This window comes from Notothenia rossii (assembly GCF_949606895.1).
Source record: "Notothenia rossii genome assembly, chromosome: 5".
Taxonomy (NCBI): Eukaryota; Metazoa; Chordata; class Actinopteri; order Perciformes; family Nototheniidae; genus Notothenia; species Notothenia rossii.
Window position 1 is genome coordinate 85,395,671 of NC_136903.1, and position 25,566 is coordinate 85,421,236.

The 25,566-nt window shown below is 40.5% G+C and overlaps 2 protein-coding genes across 3 annotated transcripts; one reads left to right on the forward strand and one right to left on the reverse strand.

Annotated features, from left to right (window-relative positions):
* Nucleotides 1-85: 85 nt before the first annotated feature.
* trnt1 (tRNA nucleotidyl transferase, CCA-adding, 1) lies at nucleotides 86-11,228 on the reverse strand. Its single transcript, XM_079683833.1, has 8 exons — nucleotides 11,075-11,228; nucleotides 10,732-10,861; nucleotides 9,442-9,635; nucleotides 8,237-8,375; nucleotides 7,976-8,102; nucleotides 7,377-7,570; nucleotides 2,203-2,456; nucleotides 86-667 (listed from the first exon to the last, which is right to left on the reverse strand). Exons 2-8 carry the CDS (start codon nucleotides 10,859-10,861, stop codon nucleotides 422-424), a joined length of 1,284 nt encoding a protein of 427 aa, XP_079539959.1. The 5' UTR covers nucleotides 11,075-11,228; the 3' UTR covers nucleotides 86-421.
* Nucleotides 11,229-11,433: 205 nt separating this feature from the next.
* On the forward strand, nucleotides 11,434-17,494 carry arl6ip5a (ADP-ribosylation factor-like 6 interacting protein 5a). 2 transcript variants are annotated; one of them, XM_079683835.1, is made up of 4 exons: nucleotides 11,434-11,684; nucleotides 12,523-12,554; nucleotides 14,691-14,908; nucleotides 16,283-17,494. In XM_079683835.1, the coding sequence occupies exons 1-4, from the start codon at nucleotides 11,601-11,603 to the stop codon at nucleotides 16,456-16,458; spliced, it is 510 nt and encodes a 169-aa protein (XP_079539961.1). In that variant the 5' UTR covers nucleotides 11,434-11,600; the 3' UTR covers nucleotides 16,459-17,494. The 2 variants fall into 2 exon arrangements, with proteins under 2 accessions (XP_079539961.1, XP_079539960.1); XM_079683834.1 differs by lacking the exon at nucleotides 12,523-12,554 and having other exon boundaries at nucleotides 11,443-11,684.
* Nucleotides 17,495-25,566: the final 8,072 nt, after the last annotated feature.

Here is a 25,566-nt window from a genome sequence, read left to right on the forward strand (position 1 = left end):
ACACTTCACACAGCATCTCACACACTGAGTTGTATTCTGCACTGCATGCCTTAACACAACAATCACCATTTCAGTCTTTTCAATAAAAAGTACAACTTATTTATGGAGCATGTTCTTTTCAGAAATGATACACATCTGCAGTTCAACTGAGGAGACAAAACCAAACTTATATCTCAAATTATATAAAAAGCTCTTTCTAGTACACATTTGTCCTCATATGCATTTTGTGATCTCTTTATATGGTGATGGAGAACAAAATAGGGCTGCTTTAGAATGAAATCAGCAGCTCTGATCGTCATAATTCTTGTTGTGTCCGTTAATTCTCAAACTAAAACATCTCAATCAATACTCTTGAAGAGCACAATTACAGCAGCCAAACCGATTATGGTGCGACAGGACAAAAGCCACTTTCCTCCTCAAATCACGACTTTACGTGACTGAGGAGTTCATCTTTGTCCATCTGATAGCCGCTTTGCTTCCAGACGTCGCGGAGGTCCTGTAAGGTGGAGCCGATATCCTTTCCCGACGTGATGCCCATCCTCCGGAGGTCGTGCCCGTTGACGGGGAAGCGAGGGACGGACCACCCGCTGAGCTCCGCATGCAGCTTCTCCTCACCCTGATACTTCAGCAGCTCACACACTTTACTCTGGGTGTCCAGCTCTCGACTCTGAAAAGAGACATTTGAGTTAAAGGTCACCTATTATGCAAAATCCACTTTTGATGTCTTTTCTACATCAACATGTGTCCCCTCTGTGTAAAGAGACTCTGAACGTTTCAGGAAAAAAGATTCTCTCTCTTTTGTCCTGATCCATTTCTATAAAAACCTGTCTGAAAATGAGCTGATCAGATTTTGGCCACCTTGTGATCAATCCAATCACCAACCAAGGTACCACCCCCCCCCCCTCCACCTTATCACCTGAATCTCCACCTAGAGCACCATTGTGTTCTTTGTAACCAAATCTCTCCCAGAGGGGCGTGGGGAGGGGCTCCTTATTTTCATCTAAAGCAACAGACAGAGAATCAGCACTTTTGAAACAGGACTGAAACAGAGGGGATTATGGGTAATGCTGCAATGATCTGTTTGGTGTTTGGAGCCAAACACTTCAGAGACATGTTCTGTATATATCTGAGACCTCTAATATATTGATGAAAAACTGTATAATTAAAGCCCCCGTCAGATTTAAAGTACTTCCTATCAAATTATAAGCACTATTAAAAAAGGGGGAAGTTGGTAATTATTTATTTAGAGTTCAAGACTCCTCGGATTTGTTTCATCAGGACTTTGTGGGCGTGTTTGATTGGATTTGATTGACAGCAGCTGACACAACTGTCCTACTATTCTGAACAAAATATTCCTCATTGTTTCACAGAAATGTGTGACATCTCCTTTTTCCCCCCACTTCTAACACAAAGCAAAGCAAACGGCGTGTAGATATTTAAAAACCCACTTTTCATTCAGAAGTGGGCGATGGATGGAGGAGGAAACTGTCCAGGAAGATGAAGGAAGCGAGTTAACGAGGTGTGTTTCCTGCATTCAAAGTGGGCTGGCGTTACAATTAATGTTCATGAGTGGTTCAGTGGCTGATTAAGTGACTTGATTATTTGTGTCCCCTGGGGAGAGCTGAACACATTTCCCAAGAGCGCAATGTCCCAATGTTAAGTCAGACAGTTCAAACGCAAACGTGCTTTGTACAGGTGACATCATAGCTGGCGAGGAAAACATGCGCATTTAATCTGGAACCTGTTAGTTTTACACAAGCTGCCTTTTCTTTAACGGCCATCGAACTTCGCAACATGCTTCCAGCTGAGTTTAAGACGTGCACTGACTTCCACTATTTTTTCCATGGTGCAGGAAAATGGATGTTGAGCAGCATTGCTCTGACTGTATTGTGAAATGTTAGATTCAATTAATTGTAACATTATAGTTGTGCTAGTATTTATATTTTATACGTCTGTACTTTGATCTGTATTAAGTGTGATAGACACTGACGTGTTTGTGATTTCTCCTTGCATTTCAAGCTAATTATTAGAGGACATAAAGCCCTCTAATTAATATGCTATTGCTTGGTCACTTCATCAACTGGCACATCACTAAGCTGATGAAATATTGTGCCTGATAAGAATATGGTATACCAATCAATGACTACATTGTTCTGTTAAGTGTCCAAACCATAAATCTCTACAGAGGAGGCTTAAACTCACGTCGATGATGAAGTCAGTGAAGGGTTTCAGGCTGTCCGGCTCCTCTCTGCTCTTGCACAGCTCCTGTCTGTGTTTGACCAGGAACAGAGCCAGGGTCTTCTCCTCCTTGGACACCTTCAGCCGGAGGTCCATCCTCTCCACCTCCTCCGGGCGGCGGAAGAGAGCAGCCAGGACGGTCATGGGCTTGGGAGAGTGGTCTTTGGCTTTCTGCCACACTCGCTTAATCTCCTCCACGTTGCCATCTGGAGGCAAACCTGAGGAGCAGCAGACGTGACTTTAAAAAGTGCAACAACACAGAATACTACATTTCGCGTTTGGTAAAAAGCCGAAAAGTCTTAATATCCTTGTAGAAATCGTCAGTGGTGGCGTAATTACTTGAGAAGACTTCAACAATCAAGAGGCATTGAATCATGTCTGCCTAGTGATCACTAATACCAGAGTTCACATAAGTCAAGGGGCACTGAATCCACTCCATCTCAGGGAAGAACATGTCATATTTCCTCCTTTAGAATCAGCTCCAATGATCCGATTCTTGACATTACTGATCCCATTTACTGACGCATGCACTTTGCAAACAATGGCCAAATCCCAATGACCCTTAGGCCCCAGCCACACGAGGACGATGACGGTCGTATCCGCTACGGTTCTCTATCAGACGGTTCGGCCACACGAGGCCGACATGGAAACGCATAAAACGATACCGATAACGGGTCCCTAGGTGGGTAGAGGCATGGGGGGGGCAAACGGCTCCGTGTTCACGGGTTATGGCTAGAAAGGATCCGTCTAATGTAAATATGACATCACGTTCTCGTTCTAACTCTCGTTGTAATCGGAGCGGCTCGGCTGTAATCGGAAAGGGTCGGGGTGGGCGGGACGCGGGAAGAGACGTCGTTCTAACTCTCGTTGTAATCAGAGCAGTGGTAACCACTCAAAGTCCTCAAGAGATAGGAAACGACAGCAGTGTGGGACCTTATTGCGGGAAATGACTGAGCACACATACCACCTACAGGATGAGACGTTCATGTGTACAGTGATATCAAGACTAAGTGATCTTTTGGAGGACGTAAAGCAGCACACCCCACATGACAGTAGTCTTCCTCTCACCTTCACGCCCCCCAAACACAAAAGGCAGAAGAGGACCATAACACCTCTCAGTACCAGCCATCGTAGACACCCTTTTTCAGGCCGGGTGGGTCATAAAGCTGAGGTCATGAGATCCAACTACAGAGTGGACAGCTTGAACAAGATTTTAAAAGCTAAGTCCCCAGAGTCTAATGCGGGAGGAGCAGGCAGGGGTACGAAGAGGAGGATAGATGCTTTAGGTAAGAACAAAGTATATTTACTTTTGCCATCTCCTCTATATTCACAAAACACAGCCAATCATCCATTCCAATCCTATGTGACATGGCACAGTTCATTTCACTCCAATAGAAATTGGTATAATAGAGACCATTAGTCTTCTCATTGTGCTTATTGCTGTGGATAGGTGTTAACTATTGTTCTTGTATTGTATCATATCAAAAGTTGTTTTCATCCAAGGCTCCACCGCCAGGTGAATGTTGGAAGCTTGGAGATGAATGGAGCTGTAAAGAGGTGGTAAGTAAAACAACGTTTTTAATACGTTGCATGTGACTGATGTAGTTATAAAAAGTATATCATAAGCTGTCATTACAGTCTAAATATCTAACAGCAAAAGGAGGAGAGTCTGAGGAGGAGAGGAGATGAGGAGAACAGAGGAGAGGAGACAGCAAAAGGAGGAGAGTATGAGGAGAGGAGAACAGGAGAGGAGAGGATACAGCAAAAGGAGGATAGTCTGAGGCAGGGCCGTGGGAAGTAGGGGTGCTGAGGGTGCTGCAGCACCCCCTGATGGAGGACAGGGAATCTCTACGTCCACAAGATTAAATGGAAATATAATACAAAAAAACGAATTTTCAGCCCTGATGTAACAACATTCATAATTAAGTAAAGATAACACCCTTTTCATCCCGCTTACAGTTTCGATTTGCCCTGTACGATGAAAGTGGGGGCTGTTGGCTTATCAGGCGCCCGCAGCTCACACACAGGACAGATATCAGCTGTCTGGACAGGACTGATAGCCAGACAGACTGAGAGGCTCAGTGAGGTAAAGGACTGAGTGTTTAGATGGTTCACTTTAGTCTAAGTTATCTCAGAGGGTCTCAAACGGTTTGTTAACAATTTATGTAAACAAATATTTCCAAGGCAACCTTTATAATTATTGGGATAAATAAAAACAGGTTTGAAATCATTCCAGTGCATACTATAGGACAGTAAACCAGAAATATTGTTTAAATCTGGAGAGATTAAAGAATATGCATAAATAAATAAATGTTAACTGGTAAAATAAGAAATAAATGAACAACAAAAATAAAATAAGTTACATTTACTTGTTATTGGCTATGTTAGGTTATTGGTTATGTCCACATACTTATTTGATTATTAAAATGTAAACCGATCTTTTCGATATGGGTGTTTAGAGTTGTACCCCTTAGATCTAGTCTCTGGCAATTCAGCTCAAAGTGCACCAGATTGAAGCATTTTACTTTATAATGTTGAAAAAAAATCTTCCCCCCTGAGCCCCCTAGAGGATGTGATCCCCAGAGCACCCCCCATTTGAAACATGTTCCCACGGCTATGGTCTGAGGAGAAGATGAGGAGAGGAGAACAGAGGAAACAGGGAAAGCAGAGTAAAGAGCAGAGTTGAAAGAGAAGTTGAAAGCAGAGCAAACAGTAGCAGGAGAAGTAGAGCAAATGTAAAAGTAACTTTGAAAGGTATCAGCAAGAAGATCAGAGTTGCATAATGTTATTTTGTTTTATTCGTTACTGTTATATTAATGTTGTATGTTAATTTTTGTACATAGGATAATAAAGATGATCTTAACCTTGAACTCGATTCATGACCTCATTTCATTATTAAAACCTTAATATCAAATTACAGACTGGATTCAAATTAGGATCTCCAAATGTGTTGATGTAATGTTTGTGATAAACTGAAGGATAAAGTGTTCCTTTATGTGTTGAGAAAATTCCCCTCCCTCTTAAGCCAAGTAAGGTGTTTAAAAAGCCTCTTGGATCAGCTGGAAAATGCATCATCACAAAACTGAAAACAGCTGTTTCACTTTACTTTTGAAAGATACGACAGAGACAAAGCTACACATATATGATGATATTATAGAATATGATGCATTGCTGAAGATTAAACTACCCAACGGGATATAAAAGAGGTAAACACATCTACAGCAGTAACATGCAACATACATTTTATTGCACCAGGAGCTATCTTGGGACTTTTACTGCAACAACGTTGACTTGCCTGTGAATACAAAATAAACCATAGTGTTGCTGATCTACAGTGTTGTCATTCTTCTTTCAACAGCAAGACCGCTAACAAGTATTTACATACTTAATATAGTTTAGTTTCTCGCCATCCCAAACGTAAACATTCAGCCACGTGACTGCGCTTCCGAGCCGCTCCGATTACAACCGAGCCGCTCCGATTACAACGAGAGTTAGAACGAGAACGTGACGTCATATTTACATTATTAGACGGATCCTTTCTAGCCATAACCGTGTTCACGCCTATATGATCATTTCCTGATAACGTTGAAGCAATAGCCCCGCCTCTCCCCACCTCTCCCGCTCAGAGATCAGCTGATGGGCTGTCAGAAGAGGGGGAGGAAAAGAGAGGCTCCGTTTTTTATTCTTATATTGTTATATAGAGTCGTTATTCATTTGTTTTAAAGCTCAATAAATAACAAAGAAGACCTCTGACCGGCACTTTTCTAATTTTGTCCGGAAGATTTAAACTTTAACGGACATGTTGACCGGCGAAAAAAAATCGAACTGAAACTCTGCCGCGCGTTCCCCTCGTCCCTTGGAAGAGGCGGAGAGGTGGGTGTTTTTCATCTGCTGGTGGACTACCGGAGAGTAGGAGCAAACGCTGGCCTCGGAGGGAGAAAAAGAGCCAGAGCGTCCACAGCGGAGAATAAACAGAAGGGCAACCATGCGCGGGAAGTCTTCTTCACTGCTTTTGTGGCAGGACTACAGCGCCACTTATAGGCCCGGCATATGTACTACAGCGTCTCTAGCACTTTCGAGCGGTCTCGTGTGAACGGACACGTTTCTGGTGCCTGTTGCGTGTGGACGGAAGACTTTTTTGATAACGATTTCGGTCCGTTTGCGTTATCGTCCTTGTGTGGCTCAAGCCTTAAAGCCCGAGCAGCTGACCCTCAGGGACTTTCATTAACATCAGCCGGTAATTGCTGGAGAGTGAGGGGCTGCAAAGAGCTGGAAGGTTTGGGACTTTTCATTTAAGGTTTTCACTTCCTTAGAGGCCAAAGCAATATAGGAGTTGGTCCCTTATATGACCAGGCTTACGGAGCGGAAGAGAGGTGATTGTCAACTCGGTTTTGTTAAAACTATACAATAAATGGTTTATGCATACGTTACATGTGTTTATGTAGTGAAATATACTAAGCTGAACACCCATGAGCACACCAAATGTCTGCTAAGGGAGCCCTTATGCACTGTAACAGATGAACCATACACACAGGCATATCAAGCTGGAATACACCACAAACTCTGCAAGTGTAGGATTTGGGATTGCACCAATGACTTATTAGCATGCTACATGTTCTCTCAGAACATTTTCAAAAAGGATTGGAAGAGACGTTCCAACAGGTGGGGACATGTTTACCAAACTTGGCCAAATGCAGTAGTTTGAAACAGCCATATGCATCCACACTGTAACCACATATCCCCCCTTTAAATCGAAAAACATCACTAAAAATGTTCAGTAAACACGTTCCGATTTCCTTTTCTTCTAGTGTTTAAGTGGAGGTGAGCAAACTGCCCTCTGCCCCAGCTTCATATAAAAGTGTCTATTCTTTTCTTAAATAGTAAATAATGGTAAGTACTATCATAAATAACTGCCGTCAGGTTTATTTAAGTAGGACCTTTTCTAGTGTGTTCTTGTGGAAATAAATATTTAAACATATTTCATAATGGCCCCACATATATTGACCCACAAGCTCTTTGCTAAATGTCATCGTTGTCTCCTCTCTTTTATACTTTCCACTCCGTCTGTGTGCCTTATCTGAAAAAAGGCGAAAAATAATGTTCTTTGAAAACCTTTGATTTGCCCCCCCCCCCCTCACCTATGTACTGGACCAGCTCCAGACTGTACATCAGCTCCAGCAGGTGATCAGCATGGTTACCAACAACCATCTTCTTTAGCTCCGTCCAAATCCGTTCTCCAGATATCGCTGCAAGGCCACGACTGTTTTCCCGGATGGCGACCAGCGTCTTCGGGTCGTGGCAGTCGGGTTCCGGAGCCACCCTGCCGTAAAACCTGGGGGGGGGGGGGGGGGGGGGGGGAATAAAAGACTGGAGGTTGAGGTTCTTGTAAGTCAAACAAATAAAAATGATGAATTTCTTCTTTCTTTCATTGGCTATTTTAGTTCAAAGTGAGATGAGGGATAACGTATAAGTATAAGAGATTCTCTGCTAATTTATTACATTTTCCTTTTAAGGTGTTGGGAAAATACTGAATGCACTCTTCCAATATCAGAGTACACATAACAACAAAAAGCATGTGAAGGACACTGTTCAGGAACTAGTTGTACCAAATGCTCTGTATGTGAAGACTACCATTCTTGCAAGGATAATAAATACATGTATCCTGTTATTGAAGCTCAAGCCGGTGACGAGTGATATTTTCCTAACACAAGGTTCAAGGGAAATAGAGACAGCCCACCTGAAATAGCGCAGTATTCTCAAGTAGTCCTCTTGGATTCTTTGTTCAGCGCTGCCAACAAAGCGGACTTTGCGCTCCTTCAGGTCTTCGTATCCTTTGAAATAGTCGTATAATGTGCCATCAAGCCCTGTGAGAGAGTAAAGGTAAAGGAAACACATCATAAACTTCTGACAAGTATAATTAATCGGTGACAATGTCTTGTGAACTAATACCAAACACAGATACAAGTCCTTTAATTCAGCGGAAAACAAACACAAATACCTAAAAACATGGAGTTGATGGTGAGGTCTCTGCGCTCAGAGTCTTTCTGCCAGTCCGTGGTGAACTCCACCTCTGCGTGACGTCCATCCGTCTGAACATCCACCCGCAACGTGGTCACCTCGAAGTTCTCATTGTGTAGCTGGGAGCGAAACCGATAAATAAAACACCGATTATTAAAAAAAGCAAAATAAGAATAATGCCTGGAGACGTGTAAATATGGCCTCATTCTGAAGTCAAAGCCACTCTCTTAGATGAAGGTTAGCAGTGTTTCAGAGGGCAAGTGTCTAATGTGGAAAGGAAAACATATACAATGAGTAACCAAAACACATAGCTGATAAAAGATGGAGGAAATCGATAGAATATTGCAAAAACTAAAATACAACTTTAATGCTCTTTTTTGAATGAGGGCCCAAACCCTGAGCATGTTTTCCTTTCCTTCACTGCACACTTCTTCTTTTCAGTTCTGCTTACCTGCTGATTGTGAGTCTGCCCATGTTTGTACATTTGTATATATGTATTCAAGTAAGTATGTATGCATATGAATATGGGTATAGCTGGGTATGCGTGTATGAATGGTTATTTATAAATTCAGCACTGTGCTCGACCTTCGATGAATATGAATAGAAGCGACTGGGAGACATAATAAGATCATATCTACTGTAGGTCCCCTCTGCATATCATTGCTCTGTAATCAGCTTTAATTTTCAATATACTTTTTAATTAATTTTCATTTGTTTTTTTATTCTTTGTTGTGATTTCCCTCATGTAAAAAAAAACCTGAGTTTGTATTCTGAGCGAATCACATCTGTTACGGACTAAGTATATAAATACAAATGATGTTAAAAGGAAAAAAAGAAATATGTTGTGTCACAATCAGCAAATGCTATGAGAACAGTGACTCTTCTATTCATCCAAAAACTGTTATATTATTAAAAGGTTAAGTAATCCAGCAGCAACAGCATATCAAGTAATTCAATTTTGCTCCACATTTACCAGCTTTGATGAATACATAAATGCATCAATAGTCATAATCCAATCATTGAATACATATGATTATGTAATGGGCTTAAGTACTTTTAAGTTAAGCTAATGTTCTGCAAAAGTAAAGGACTTGGCAAATAGTTTAAGTATTGTTTACAGCAGCTTGAAAGCAGAAATGGAACTAATTGAAAGCAGGGTACAGTAACATCCTGCGTGCCTCTTACTCTTGCTGTAATGGTCCCATGCTTCTCTCCTTTGTTGTTGATCATCCTGATGCCAGCTTTCTGGAACATTTGCTTCATCTCCTCTGGAGTTGCTGTGGTGGCAAAGTCCACATCGTCAGGCCGCTTCCCAGACAGCAGGTCCCGCACCGCGCCGCCAGCGATCCTCAGCTCATGCTGGTGCTTCCCAAACAACTCTGGAAACAACGAACACACACTTAGAGGGAGACTTTACAGAGGATATGTGTCAGGGCACACAAACAATTGCACTAGCTTGAATTAAACTCGAAAGGCAAAACCTGAGAAAACTAAAAGGTTTTTGTTGTGTATATCCTGATTGCAGTTTTCACTTTGCCCATTAGTCTTATATGACTATTGCTTTTCACTTAATATATGATTATTGTTGCTTGCAGAACAGCTTTTGAAATGTTCTTCAGGCTTAACATATGTATGAAGTTCTAGTTTACCAAACACATAAATCATATTTGACCCGTATTAGGGTGAAATGTTCAAACAAGGTGAGCACATCAGACAATGTTGGCCTGTCCTGTGTCGATTTTGACTGTTTGCCTTTCTTTTGTATCAGGCCTGGTACCATATGTTTTTAATGAAGAGCAATACTCAAATCAGATTAATACAGTTCCACCAAAATACTATTATGTTTCATAACTAATCCTCTTCACAGAGACAGTATTTCGAATAAGTCTCGCACATGTCTTTATCTACACACTACTCCTGTACTGTAAGAGTTGTTAAAGCCACAACTGAGATACCCTAAGTATTTGCAATGAGCTTCAATCTGCTAGACATATTAATACCCTAATTATTTCACCATGTCCATGTTTTTATTTATCACTAAATGAAGTTGTGAAAAATCGGATCATGGACACCCTTATGGATCTGACTAGTTCTGCTTAAATTCGGAAAGTTCACTACCTAGCTTTACTGAAGCTAGCTTTACATCTCATGTGTACTTGCTTTTAACTTTCTACTACTGTGACAAAACAATGTCCCAAGTTGGGATGAATTAAAGTATATCTTATCTAATATAATATGAGTCTCAAACTTGTATTTTCCTATAGTTCTGTACTGCAAGAGTTGTTATAGCCACCACCAGTATATTGTTTACAGTATCTGCAATAAGCTAATATCTGACAGACATATTATTGATCTAATATGTTCCTCTTTGTTTCCTTATTACTTGTTCTATTGTGAAAGTTCACTACCTGCTTTACTGAAGACAAGAGGTCTGTATTAGCACTGTTTAGAGGTCTGTTTGTTGTCACATCTCACCTGCTAGTCCCTTCAGCCCCTCACTGAACAGAGACTTGAACTCACTGGTCTTCAGCTGCATGGTGAAGAGATTCCTCCAATAGAAAGCTGTTCTCCCAATCACCCGAGGCTTCAATATCCTGCTCCACATCTGTACAAACCACAAATAAGTTATCAAGTGTTTGTTATTTAGAGCTTTTTGAGAGCTAGCTTACTGTTAGCTACATGTCATTGAAGTCACGCTGGCTGACTGACTTGTAAAGCTGCTTAAACATCGCGAGAACATGAGAAACAACATGGCAATGTTAACGCTTCAAACATAACGTACACAACTGAGAGCCACTCATATATAAAGTGTTATTACCAGACAACGCTAGTATCACTTTATGATATCCTTCTCTGACATGAGCATGCAGCTAAGCAGGAGGTGCTTCGGTGGTTTCTGACCAATAGCGTGAGGTTTTATCACGCCGACGAGAGCAGCTTGCTGTCCACAACTGATCGCGAGATTTCAGTTTGGTGGTTTAGTGACTTTATTTATGTAACTGGATAGGCCCCTTGCTTTGTTGTTAACGATTATCTATTCTTTATTTGCACCATTTAATGTTATTGACAGAAAATAAGTGACTTAACGGTTTGGAAATTATTCTTGATTAATAAAGATAACACAAAAAGAAAACGCCGACGAGAGTAGCTTGCTGTCTACAAATTCTCGCGAGAGTTCATTGTGTCGCTTTGGTGACTTCACGGCTTGTGATGAAGTCCTGTCAGATCAGTACACGGAGCTGGCAGCAAATGGCTAAAGTGGAGGTGAGTCCGCTCAGATCCTGGGAAGACTTCTTCCCCGGCTCGGAGAGGTTCTGCAAACTGGACGTCAAGGACCTGACGAGATGGGGCAACAGGGTGGTCAGCAACCTGCTTTACTATCAAACCAACTACATCGCTATAGCCCTGGTGGCTTTCATCCTTGTTGGGTAAATTACATAATATGCACAGTAGGCGGTGATGTGCTTATTTGGTTGTTTGCAGCTAAATTCACTTTTAATGGTTGTTTTTGTCTCATGTGTATTGCTTTTTGTTGTAGTTGTTGTCCTGTTAGTTTAAACTGCACTGTAGCCTACGTTAAAGGGATTAAGTAAACAGGTGCAGAAAGGATATATAGTTTTGTGAAGAAGAGTTTTACAGTGGTGAAACATTAACTCAAGTACGATTTTGAGGTAATGTACTTTACTTGATTTCAATGTTTTGCTACTTTGTACTTCTACCCCACTACAATTCAGAGGTAAATAGTGTACTTTTACTCCTCTGCATATATTTAATACATTTAGTTACAGATGTAGTTTAATGATATTAAATATAATCGGCTCTTAAATCAGACTTTAGTTACACCTGGAGTAAATTCACAAGCTACTCTGCAAAGTCATTACAACTAGCTGCACCTTTACCAGCTTTGATAACACTTTAATGGTCAATACTTATAAACAAAACATATCATATATATTATTCTGAAATGGACCAATCTGCAGAATGAGTAGTTTTACATACTTTAAATATATTTGTATGCTAATACTGATCTACTTTTACTTGAGTAACTTTTTGAATGCAGGACTTTTATTTGTAACAAAGTATTCCTACACTCTGATACTTCTACTTTTACTTAAGTATAAGATCTGAGTAATTGTTCCACCTCAGACCACAGACAGTTAGATTGAGTCCCTTGGACTCAATCCAATGGAAAATAATGTTTCAGCGATCACATGATGCACTGTTACTGTCTGTATAAAACTGTCTTCTTTCTACCAAATTGAACAGGTTTTAACCAATGTGTCCTCTTATGGATATAGGTAAGACTTTTTCATTGATATTACTATATAATGCAAAATGTATGTCATGAAGCACCTATTATTTAGTAATGTGGTAGTGCATTCAAGTTATTTATTTAGCACTTTTAAGATGCAAAAGTAACAGAAAGTAACCAAAATAAAACACAAAAAACAAACAAACAAAAATAATAACAATACCAACCCCCTCCTAATAGAGCAACTCTTAACTTTGTAATTAACAAATACACTTTATACCAACAGAAGTCAACGAACACAGGACAGAATAAAGCATATATTTCAGTTAAAAGCCAATTCAAAACAGTGGGTCTTGAGCATTGACTGTATATATAAGTGTCTTGAGTTGTCCCTTAAAAGTATGAACACTCAATCTAGACTGCTGCACACTTCCTGAAGAACTAGTTTATTATCCAAGGAGGAAGACAGATTTACTCGGATCAGGAAACAAGTGGTTAAATCTCTCATCTGGGGAAATATCTTCTCATAGTTGGCACCACTTTGTTCCAACAACCAAAGCCTAATATAAGAATAGCTGCCCCGTCATGGTCTGTCTTCTGACCTGTGTGTTGAAATATAGGTGTTTTAGTCCTGAAGTCCTCATAAGGTTTGTCTAGTCAGCGTTTGCAGAAGCACAGTGGTGGGAAAACAGCGCCTTAAACAGCTGAACCCCAGATTAAGGAGATCACACAGTATTGGATAATTTAGTAAATTCTGAGTCATCATCCTAAACAAAGATGGACTTTGACTGACAAATTACAGTTGTTTTTTACACAGTTAAAACATAGAAAGCATTGTTCCCTGGTTGGCACATTCACTGTGTTAGTGTGGGTGTGTGAGAGATGTGTGTGAGATATGCGGAGGCAGAGGGTAAAACTTGAATTGAGATTAAAATATAAAGTCACATGCAAAGAGGCTCGATTGCTCAACTCAATTACAGACTCAGGAAAATGTTTTAAACACATACAGGAAGCAAATATTTAGCATGAATACAAGGGGCTAGCAGGACTGGTGGAAAAGGCTAATGCTAAGCTAACCTTATTTTTTGTTTATTTAGATGATGTCTGGAGATTTTCAGAAATGTAGTAACTTTCTTACAGTGGATAGACTACTGAAGAGAATATATTGTTTTGTTATAGCTTATAACAGATAAATTGATATAAACAAATATGTGATGATGACCATTAGTAACAAGAAAGATGTTTTTCAGGTGATTTAAAAATGTGATGGTTGTTACGTAGTTCGTCCACCAGAGGGCACTGGCGAGTTAATGATCTCACCTGTAAAGTGGACAGTGGATTTGATGCGGGTTAAGATGTATCTCCTTATGTAAATGACTCTTTGGCGCAATATATATATATATACTGTTCTACAATATATGGATCATTTCAATTTTTTATTATTTTGTGTCACAGGTAAATTAATGCAGCTGTGCATTTTACAATTGAGGAAAACAATTAAACAGTGTAAGGGTTTTCAGGCCTGAAATTAATGAATTGCATTAAAAGAAAAGTATATTTACTGTATCTTGGTTCCTGTCCTCGTGTGCCTAATGTCTGCGATACTAACAGGTACAATGTTCCATCCAACCACTAAGTGGAGCCAGTGACCACACATACATATACACACACACACACACACACACACACACACACACACACACACACACACACACACACACACACACACACACACACACACACTCTATTATACTAAAAAATAATTCTGGTAATTTTCAGGTTCATATTAGTTCTTTGTGCCTCGACTGTGACATGTCTCCATGCTTTAATGTTCAAAAAGCTCTTTATTTTTCTCATACTGCCTTTGCTGCAGCACCTCTTTTCACCCTCTGTCTGAAACCAGAGCCCAGTCTGCTCTGATTGGTTAGCTGGCCGGCTCTGTTGTGATTGGTCAACCGCTTATAAATGTCCCGCCCCTCAGCCTATCACGTATAATGCGTTGGAGCTTCAGCCAATAGCAGTGTGAGTGTTAAGTAGTGATATTACTATGTTCCGGATTTTAGAGATTTTAGCCTTTGCAGACCATTTACATGCACAAAAAAACCTATATAACACACAACAGGACAGGGGAAACCAAAAATACATTTAACTGACCGTTTCCTCTCATGTGTGTCCCTGCCAGGTGCCTGAACCCTGAGGGGATGTTCGCAGCCATGGCCCTGGGGTCGGCCATCTTCCTGGGCTCAGTGTGGGCCGCAGAGAACCAAGACTTCATGGGCAGATTGAAGAGAGTCAACCCCGTAGTGTTCGGGATCGGCCTCACGGTCACCAGCTACATCTTACTCTGCATGCTGGGGAGCGTCATGTGGTTCCTGTCTGCCATCTCTCTCCCCCTGGCTCGTAAGTAAACACACAGATTTCAATTTCAAAGGTTTAATTGTCTTATGCACAAAGCTACAGTGTAGAAATGGCAATGAAACTCTTCTGACCTGAGCTGCTCTAACAATGCAACATATATCTTATAAAATAGAAAAATACAAAGTAGTGCAAAAAGTCTATATACATGTTAATAGAATATGTGATAATAACAGGCTAGAGGAGTAACAGAAATAACCGGATACTGTAATCAGAATACAAAAAGTAACGGTGTTGCCTTACAGTTTCATAAAAAAAGGTGTAATCAGATTACTATTACATTTCAAAAAAATTGGGGATTCCTAAAGAAGAGAGCATATAGTGTTTGTTGTAAAAGGATCAGATTTGATTTCTTCTCTGTAAGCTGTACTGTTCTGTAGGCTGAATCTATACGTCTACTGCCTGAATCTGCTTTCTGGTTTTCACTTTCTTTGCTTAATTTGTTCTTTTTTTAATTCAGCAGGTGAACCTTTTCTGTGTGTGAGCTTCACTGTATGTATTTAAACTAAAACAGAGTATTTCCTGTGTGCTCAGATTTTATTTCTGCTTTTTTAAACTGTAGTATGTGCTCATGTTTCATTGTTGGAGTATATTAGGCTACTGCCCGAATATGTTGAATGAAAGGCAGGTTTTCCTATAAATAGGTTTCTTATTTTCAAAGCTCACATTAAAGGTGGGGTAGGTAAGAATGGAGAAACCAGCTCGAGTGCGCTAGAATTTGAAAGTAGGCAGCCGCTTCCTTCAGACTTCCTTCCAGAGCCCCTCCTCCAACACACAAGAACGCGCACATGACCAATGAGGGCACGAGATAAGTTTGTGCACAGATGGAAGGCTGACAGGCAGGTAGGCCAACCAGTTATTTTAGCCGGGCCAGCTCAGATGATTGGTCGTGCTTTTTACAGCGCCACGGCTTCCACTGATGAAATGTTTTATGGATTTTTTTGTCAAAGCATTTCAGATATTCATTGCTATCGGGATGTTAAGAGCATTCCATGGAATATAACACAAAGTGTATCTTAAGCCGGTTTCTCAAACTTACCTCCCCCACCTTTAAGATACAAATTATATTAAATTACTGATTCCATTTTTTCTCAGGTAACTAGTAATTGAAACAGAATACATTTTTAAAGCAACCCTCCCAACACTACATATATATTTCATCTAGCTATGGTATCATAATCTGGATCATTTGGAGTATTGTGAAATGACAACACAGATCTTTCAAAATGAATGAAACATGTTTTGGACTGAAATGTAGATTCTCAACGCTGATACTCTTCTGGTTTGACTCATCACGAAACAAAGTTTATAGGCTTGTTTTTGCCAAACATTCAAAGTCACTCCCCATCTGCTTTTCAGTGATACTTGCACATGCATCCTATCGCCTGCGCAACATGAAGAATAAGTTGGAGAACAAGATAGAGGCCGTGGGGCTGAAGAGATCACCCATGGGTCTTCTGCTGCAGGCTCTGGGTCAGCAAGAGGAGAAACTCATGAAGATGCAGAACTACCTGGAGGAGAAACTGAAGGATTGAAGGGACTTTACGCACCAAAGATTGTGACTTGGATTTGTCTGTGAATGCCTCAGTCTAAACCCTTTTTAAACTCTGTTTTCCTGTGTTGTGTTTTTTAAAAAGACAGCTTGTAATCTGAAGGGCTTTATCTTTACCTCAGGGTATCTCTCGCTCCACCCAGAACTTGTCGGGGCACTTTTACTTCATGCACTTCACTCCTCTGCTATGCAATGTGTGCCTGTGGACAGCTGCAGACTCTGAAGACGTCAGAACTCAGTTTAATGAGGTTGTGAAATCAACGTGTGGTTCTGTGACAAAGACTAAAAGGGTGCAGACTCTTTAGGGTATTTGGAAGGATAAAGTGTTGAAGTTTTGGAATAATCTCTCCTTACACGTGGAGCAAGTATTCAGATAATTCACAAAAAAGATATATTACACTGTAAATAAATACTTGTCCTGCCTTGAAAATGTGAACATGTGTAAGTAGTATCATGAGGAAAATGTACTTGAAGTACCAAATGTGAAAAGTCTCAATGCAGAAACATGTCTACTGTGAGTGTGTACATCAAATGGGAGTATATGTGCAATCCACTGCAATATATTATGACTCAAAGTTCAAGCAGAACTCATTTTAATATTTGTTTGGATTGATCATTGAACTGTGTGATTTGTAAAACGTCCCATTTAAAGAGGCCCTATAATGCTTTTTGAGTTCTCCCTTCCCTGTAGTGTGCTATATAGGTTCTCTGTGCATGGAAATGGACTACAAAGGCTAAAACCCCAAAGTTCCCCCCTGATGGAGTTTCCTTCCTGATTCATCTTTTAAAATCAAACTTATAATGTCTGGCAAATACATTTTTTGTACAATGCATTGTATTTTAAAAGTGTTTCATATGTTTTCTATGTAATATCTATCTGAAATGGGACTGCTCAACTCACATTTGTATACAAGTATGATATATGTACTTCACTGTACTAAACCTTTCCAACTTCATGTTCATGCAGTTCAGAAAAGAAACCTTTGTCTGGAGCTATGAAATAAATACTTCTTCAAACACTGAGTCAATATAAGAAATGAAGACTTCAAAGGAGTGTGAGGTCTTAACCCTGACCATCAGTATTCCTGCCGCACCTCTCACTGCTCTGTTTAATCTTTGACAATGCCCCTCTGGCTGATGGATTGGCTAACTCTGCCTTTCTCTCCACTTACCCTCATGCTAATCAATGGCCTGCAGTAGATTATAGTGTGGAGAGCTGAGTGCTGCACAGACTCATCTGCAGTCATTCACCTCCAAACCTCGCTTCAACTCGCTGGGTCAGCAACTTCAGACAAAAACATAAATAGGATTCCTTTTGAAATTGAGTGCAGATAAGGAGAATCCATGTGGAACTGTGTTATATGTAACGTGGCAGTGTGTAAGGATTTGGGGGAAACATGAAGATAAGAATGATGGGGATTGGAAAGAACTTCAAAGACTGAATCTGGTTTTAAAAGTGCCAGTGTTAATTCAGACCTGATGTCCACGTGTTGCAATATTTAGCTGTTGCTCAAAACAGTTCCCTGCACTGACACAATTATTACACATTTTGTGTTGTTCCTAGACTTTCTCCATACTAGTTAAATGTTTCTATCTGACATAAGTGCTCTCTGATGAAGGTTGTCTTACTTCATTCTTTCTAGCGCATTGAAAAGTTGAAGTTTAGGAGCAGTAAGGAAAATGGGATTGACAGTATATGTTCAGCTGCTCCACTGTTTGTTATAGCGGTGTGCAAACGTTACAGTTATTAATATACTTAAAGCCAGGTAGGGTAGGTAAGAATGGAGAAAACCAGCTCGAGTGCGCAAGAATTTGAAAGTACACAACCGAAAAAAATCTGCCGCCCCTCCTCCAACACTCACGCACGCGCACATGACCAATGAGGGCACGAGACAAGTTTGTGCACAGATGGAAGGCTGACAGGCAGGTAGGCCATCCAATTATCTGCCGCGGGCCGAAGCAGATAATTGGACTTGCTTTTTACAGCGCCACGGCTTGCACAGATGAAATCTTTGTATATATTTATTGTCAAAGCATTTCATTTATTCATTGCTATCGGGATGTTAAGAGCATTCCATGGAATATAACAAAAAGTGTTTCTGCAGTGAATTACCTACCCTACCTTTAAGGTGAAAAACTACAAGAGAAAACTCTAGTTTTTTTAGTGTAGTCAATTCAACAATTTAGGCTAATATGTTTTACTTGTCTTCTTTCAGATACATGCAGTACAAAAAATATAATATCTTTATTTAAGTGGTAACTACTATTTCCACCCTATATTGTACATTAAGGGCCTTGCAAATGTAGGTTTTTTGAGACAGAAAACTCCATTTCAGTAGCATTTAAATACACCAAATGTTCCTGTTTCATTCCTATCTATATTCCTAACATGTCAATAAAGGGGTTTGTTTATATTTCACTCATAGCCTGATTCATATCAGAAAATGTTCCCAAAACATACAGCTTTAAATAATCTTGAATAATTAAATCAGCAGTATTTTTTCTACAGTGCCTACCTACAGTTTATAAACGACCTAGCCCTTCTGTTTTTTTTTTAGGCTGCATCATTACTTTGAAAGGTATGTGTGGTGTTTTTCTAAATGAACCCTGCTAATGACCTCTGCACACTCAGGTGTGGCAGTACTCCAGTGGCTCTCCTCCGTGCTTCAGTAGTGATACATGTCCTCCCCTGCCGTGCCTCATCTACGTTGTGCAACACGAGGGAGTGAACACAAGCACAGGTGGCAATAAACTTGTGTAAAGTCATGTCTGTCTCTGGGGGCACAGTGGAGGCCCTTGTGTAGCTGCAGCTGCTGTGATGATCATATCAACACGTGTGTGTGTGTGTGTGTGTGTGTGTGTGTGTGTGTGTGTGTGTGTGTGTGTGTGTGTGTGTGTGTGTGTGTGTGTGTGTGTGTGTGTGTGTGTGTGTGTGTGTGTGTGTGTGTGCTGAATGCCCAACAGGTGTGTCTTCAGTGTTTGACAGAAACCAGTAGAGGAAAACGACAACACTAGTTAGTATTAGTTATTGTTTTTTTTGTGTGAACCCTTGTCGTTTTGAAACATCATAATTGCTTCAAAGCTAATGTTCAGTGAGATGGTATGAGTCGGTGACACAAAAGCAAACCTGTGTACAGTTTATGCGCTAGTTGCTAGCACTTGCAACATCTGTGACATGTTTGGGTTCCACCGCACATAGGCGTGGGGCATTACATTACATTTAGTGACTTGCAAAAAGTGCAATCAACTATGAAGATTAACAGCGAGAAATTCTGCAAGTACATTGGCTTTCAATAATGCCAAACAATCTCAAGCGCGAGTGCATTAGCTTCAAAAAGGCTAAAGTGCTCCATACAGACATTTGATGTTTTATTAGCTTTTGATGGCCATGTTGAACTCTTGATATGGGTCGGTGTTCAGTCTGTAAAGGATATGTTTAGACTTTCTGCAGTTCCAAAATCAATGTAGATCTGGTTCCACCATTTTGCAAGACAGCGCATGTTTTTATTGATGGGTAGCTGAGTCCCACTACTAGCTAGCCGATTAGCCGCTTTGGAGCAAAGTGCATGATCCATGTCCCGTATGTAGTGCCTGATCCATTCACACCACAGAGGCCAGTACCAGTTTGTTGAAGAAGATTCAGGCAGCCACTGGTAGCCTAAATGTTTTTGGTAATGCACACTCAGGTTGACCCCTCCATTCCTCAGCATGCCCGTGAGGCTTTGGTTTGGCCAAGCTAGTTAGCAAGCCTCATAACTCAGAGAGCCTGTCAGTCTGTTAAAAAAGTTTGACTGCTTGGACCCAGCTGATCACGTGACCGATGCCCCCTGTGACCTCTGTAGGCTGCCACATCCTTATGAGCTCTTCAATTCTGACCGTACACTCTGCTTTCACTGCCTCCTCTACAGAAGGGTGTCTGTATTATTTGCCCATGTGACCACGCAGCTAATCCCACTGTTCCCTCTCCACAACGTGTCAAAGCCATTACCCCCTGGAATGGATCAAGGTAAGTGTGCTGATCCAAGGGAAGCCGGGGCACAACAAAGTCAATTTAATCTGAGCTTGTCTGAGCCATATGGCAGCGGTGACATGTCTGACATCCATCTGCTACTTAATGGGTGTTGTTTTGTGATACTAGATTCACTAATGTACGTTTCAGTACTGAAACCAAAACGATCCAATTTTAAAAGCTTACTTTGATGCCGACATGTTTCTTTATAATAACCCGGTCATGGCTAGATGTTTATCCTAGATTTGACAAACTCTCGCAAGATGTTCAAGTCTCGGGCACAGACAAGGACAAGGACTACTGTCCTGGAAAGACGCAAAAAACCTGACTGCAATCACCAAAAAAGCCCCACATGCTAATGTCGAAACACAAGTCACTGTGTAGCTACTTGATCAAATAAATGTGATTTAAAGCAGCATTTTGGGGCGGAACAAGCGTCATACAACATAATCGTATGAGGTTGTAATGGTTAAATTGTTAGGCAGAAGTTGCCTATTTACACATCAAAAAGTCACAGCACAATATTATAGTTAATTTATAGTCATATTATTGAATCAATTGAATTAATGAATGAATTTTACGGCAATATTCACTCTCCTTAATCTCTGAGGAGCCCAAATACCAAGGGAAATATGTGGCTGGTTAGCCCAATGCCACGCTATGTTTCCTAGCACGTTGTTAACTCTGTCTGTCTGCTGGTCACGCAGTTTACAGTTGGTTTATAATGAGTTTTATTTTTTTACCAAAAACAGCTTCTTGCTATTTCTAAAAACAGTGTTTCATTAGAAATGACATCCATCCTCCACAGCAGCCAGAGGTGAAATGGCAGTTGGGACTTTGATGGACAGCTGAAACATGATACATTTGAAATAACTCAACCGTGATTGGGCAGGACAGTGGATACACTAATGTGTTGACTATGTGCATTTTTATTTTTTCTATGTAGTTCAGAAATGACACTGAATGTGTTGAATTGCCTTTGACACAGCAGTGTGTTAAAAAAAATGACACATTCATTCTAGGAGTGTAATACTTTTACAAACACTATAAAAAGTAATAATATGAGTGTACTATAGTGTGTTCAAAAAACAACTACAGAAACACTAAATATTACACTATAGTTATACTATTTAAAATAATATAGGAATACTACAAAGATCTAGATACATAGTATTACTATTTAAATATTATAGTGCTACTATAGCTAATAAAATGGCACTACAGAAAAAAACTATCGTAATATGATAGCAAAAATACTATAACAATACAAACTTACTATAGGACACTATACAACTCTTATAGTGTCCTATAGTAATAGTTCATTTTCGTAAAGGCACAACAGTGGAACCTAAAGGTTTTGGGGCGTAAAACCAAAGCAAAGAGGCTGAAAGGCACTAAAGATACTCAACTCACAGGAGAGTGCCTTTTTTATTTTACCATGACAATAAGACAATGGGAATTTGTTTTTGTGCTTTTAACATTAATAAGACGCTTCGAAGAACATCAGTAGATAGAGCTTGTTTATCAAAAAACGAAAAAGTTCACGAGAAGGTTTGAAGGTTTCAACACTTCCGGCTCTTTTTCTTCCCATAATCTTCCCCATCTTCCAGTTTTGTCTGCAGTGTTAGATGAGGTCGAAGCACATAAGAGCCCATTGTTGATGTAGTGGAGTGTCAGCTGGAGCAGCCTCGCCTGATGTCTGTCTGCAGCTGGTGTGAAGCAGCAGCAGCAGCAGCAGCAGCAGAGACACAGGGAGACAGCTGGATTCAGAACGAGCCCCCCGCCCCCACAACCCACCAGTTCCTCGCTCTGCCTCGGGTTAAAGTCGAGAAGCTGGAAGTGTCTGAGACCTCCCCTGAGCTTGCTCAAGAGGCAAAACACTGGAAAGGAGCACTGAATTTTATTCCATTCTATTGGACCTAGCCCATATGTAAATACTGCTATATTTGACTTTATATGTTATTATAGTTTAGTGTTTTTTAATTTTTGTTTAACTTTTATGTATGCACCATGACATCAAGTCAAATTCCTCGTACGTGTCAACAGGGATGTGCACAGATATTTAGGGCTATTGCTCTAAACTGGAAAAAGGGCCTCCCCCCCGAAAAAAAAGATAAGACCAAAACGTTTATTACATTAACTAAATTGAACAGTAATTCACATCATCATCTCATAACAAAATAAGCTAAGGCAACTACTTGCATTCGGTGACTTGATTTTTAAAATGAAAACCAGGGACATTTTTTGTTTTGTAGTCCATATCATTAAAATATCTAAAGTTAGTAACTATTAAAAAAAATCGGGACAAATCAATGTAATTTGACCATTGCAGACACTAATTCATGAAACTTGAATCTTCATTCAACATTTAGCGGGCATGTAAGAAGAAGAAGAAGAAGAAGAAGAAGAAGAAGAAGAAGAAGAAGAAGAAGAAGAAGAATGAAGCTGGTGTGTTTCCTGCAGCGAGACACTAAACTAATTGTGGGCTTATCATGTTGATTCGATCAGAACAGAAGAAGAAGAAGAACTCTCGCTCTCTCCAGAGGGGCAGGTTAGCCAAAAAGGGGAAACGGGCCGTTGCCCGGGCAACATTAGCCCGTACCTGTGCACGTCCCTGCGTGTCAACCTGCCTGGTAATAAACCTGTTTCTGATTCTGAGAGCAAACTGCTCCACTGCGGCCTTCATAAAGAGGCAAGCAGGATATCTGGTGGTGGAAAAAATGTAGAAAGGAAGACGGAGTGGGAAAAGGAGGTGAAGGGTTTCAGCGTAATCTACATGTGTACAGCAGACTTCTAAAACACTAGGCCCACAGGGAGGGTTGGGTGCTATAAACACCGCTTGTCATTCACAGAGAGAACAGGTTTATAACCCATAATGGGTGTGACAGCTTTTAAAGACTGGTTTGGGCGGTTCTCGGCTTAAGGACGCGGAAAACCAGCCGAGCAACACAGCAGGCGGTGGGAACAGAAAGGCTCTGCAGCACCAGAGGCTCCCTAAAAGCAGATCATTTCCTCATAAAGAGCTCTCATCAGCTCTGCATTTATTCATGCTGGCTAAAAAAAACTGGGATGTAGTTGTGTTATTTTTCCAAGTATAATCTGCCTCCTTAAATGCAACGCAGACTATTTATATGTGGAGAATGTATTTTATGTTTCAATAGTCGTCCTAAGCCACTGGGCAACAAGCCTGTTGTTCAGAGCAATTAGGTGTTCATTAGAGTTGTTTTGGAGGCAATAATGGAACTTTGTTTAAACCGCATTTCATGAATTTAATTGGCTGAACAGACATTCAATTAACAGATTTAACAGATTTGAGTTTAAATCCTGTTTTTTCCTGCACTCAGGTTTTTTCACTTGATTAAATTCCCTGAGATGTTACAGAGTCTTTACATTACTTTTAAAGGAGTCGTTCTTCCGTTAACCCTCCTGTTGTCTGTTGTGCTAGTGAATTAATTTCAGTTTTCCGCACTCTCAGCGCTATTGGATTGTCAAAGGGGGAGCCTCATTGCGGGGAAATTATACAGATGGCTAGTCTGCCCCTGAAAATGGCCATGCAAACGTTATTATTAATAATAATTTAAAAAATATATTTATTAAAAAAATGTATCAATTTTTTAAAATAATTTTCCATTTTTATTTTGTAATCATCTCGCGACCCCCACTTTGGAAACCCCTGCTCTAGATTAGAGATGGGCGAGTCCTGATTCATCCGGATTATTAACCCCGATCCTAGAAATGAGCTGGTCGTGACGAGTCTCCCCTCTCCATTAACCCGAGTCCTTTGAGTCCTACACCTGGTGCGACGTACAAATTAAAACGATCAATTGCGTCACTCGCTACTCTCTTTATAACATGTAAAATAACATTACAACGTACCCCAGTCCATCTGCCTACCCTTTAGCAAATAGGATAGCTTCCAGAAGTTATCGTTTGGCTCAGGGGAGGGGACGCGGATCAGTGAAACTTCCTGCAGACTCGTGGGGACTCAGAGCGGCTATATTATGCACGAGTCAACAGCAGACTCAGAGATTCGCAACTCCTAAATCACTGTGCAAAACATAGCAGACTCGTGCGGACTCAGAGCCGTAACCGTATAGCAGCATATCCAGAGATCCAGCAGACTCGTCCTCATGCACGAGTCAACAGACTCAGATTCGCCAAATCGCAAAAATAACCCATGTTTTTGTGATCAAAATTGTTGTATTAAAGCAAAAGGCACTGTGTAGCGGAGGATAATATAACATCAGTTTAATATGCTCGTGAAATGCAACAACTTTTCGGTTTCACTGCTGGTAGGATTTCTAGTGTCTTGGTGATGCTGACTCATATGACTCAAATGACTCGTATGATCCGGATCTCTTCAATGACTGACTCATAAGACTCCGAGTCCATAAAAGGATCCGGATTTGCCATCTCTACTCTAGATGTCCCCCCCCCTTTATGTGCCCATCCCCCCATGTGAATCACACCTGGCACACACACACGCACACAATTTGATACATTTCCCGATCTTATGTGCCCATCGCCCCACATGGATCAAACCTGGCACACGCAATACATGTTCAGTGTCTATTCTTTGTATATTTACTACAGTTTTTCATGTATACCAGTAGTCTGATACAATATTTACAGTTTGAAAGGGTGTTAAATTAAATGTGGTGATGATTAATGGTTTTTGTGTTAATATAATAGCAGTTAAAACAGGACCGGTCAAATTTGACCGCAAACACCAAAGTAAGGGGGGGGGAAACGAAGACAATAGGAGGATTAAATTACCATTTGTTTGATCAGATACTCCTCACGAGTGTCCTTCGATACCTAAAGAAATCTAATGCGTGCACGTCAAATTAAGTATCCAACATCAGAAACAAATTCCAGGGGATTTGAGGTAAATCTTATAATTTTTGACAAAAGCAAAACTGTCAAAACATCAAACTCTCACAAAGACTTCAGTATTTCACAAGTCTCCTTTATTCAGGCCTGTGCTTGGTAACACGTGCATTTTCACTAAAACCTGACATGATAAAACGAATGGCGCGCCTTTGCAAGCGTAATGCAAGTTGTGAGAGTTTGTAAAAAGAT

What these genes read in the sequence shown, in the direction of transcription:
- trnt1 (XM_079683833.1), bottom strand. Translation starts at nt 10,861, where the DNA reads ATGTGGAGCAGGATATTGAAGCCTCGGGTGATTGGGAGAACAGCTTTC. An exon ending in ATGGGACCATTACAGCAAGA is followed by an intron (nt 8,376 to 9,441) that starts GTAAGAGGCACG and finishes TTTCGCTCCCAG; the next exon opens with CTACACAATGAGAACTTCGA. An exon ending in AGAATACTGCGCTATTTCAG is followed by an intron (nt 7,571 to 7,975) that starts GTGGGCTGTCTC and finishes CCCCCCCCCCAG; the next exon opens with GTTTTACGGCAGGGTGGCTC.
- arl6ip5a (XM_079683834.1), top strand. Translation starts at nt 11,467, where the DNA reads ATGAAGTCCTGTCAGATCAGTACACGGAGCTGGCAGCAAATGGCTAAA. An exon ending in GTGGCTTTCATCCTTGTTGG is followed by an intron (nt 11,685 to 14,690) that starts GTAAATTACATA and finishes TGTCCCTGCCAG; the next exon opens with GTGCCTGAACCCTGAGGGGA. An exon ending in CATCTCTCTCCCCCTGGCTC is followed by an intron (nt 14,909 to 16,282) that starts GTAAGTAAACAC and finishes TCTGCTTTTCAG; the next exon opens with TGATACTTGCACATGCATCC.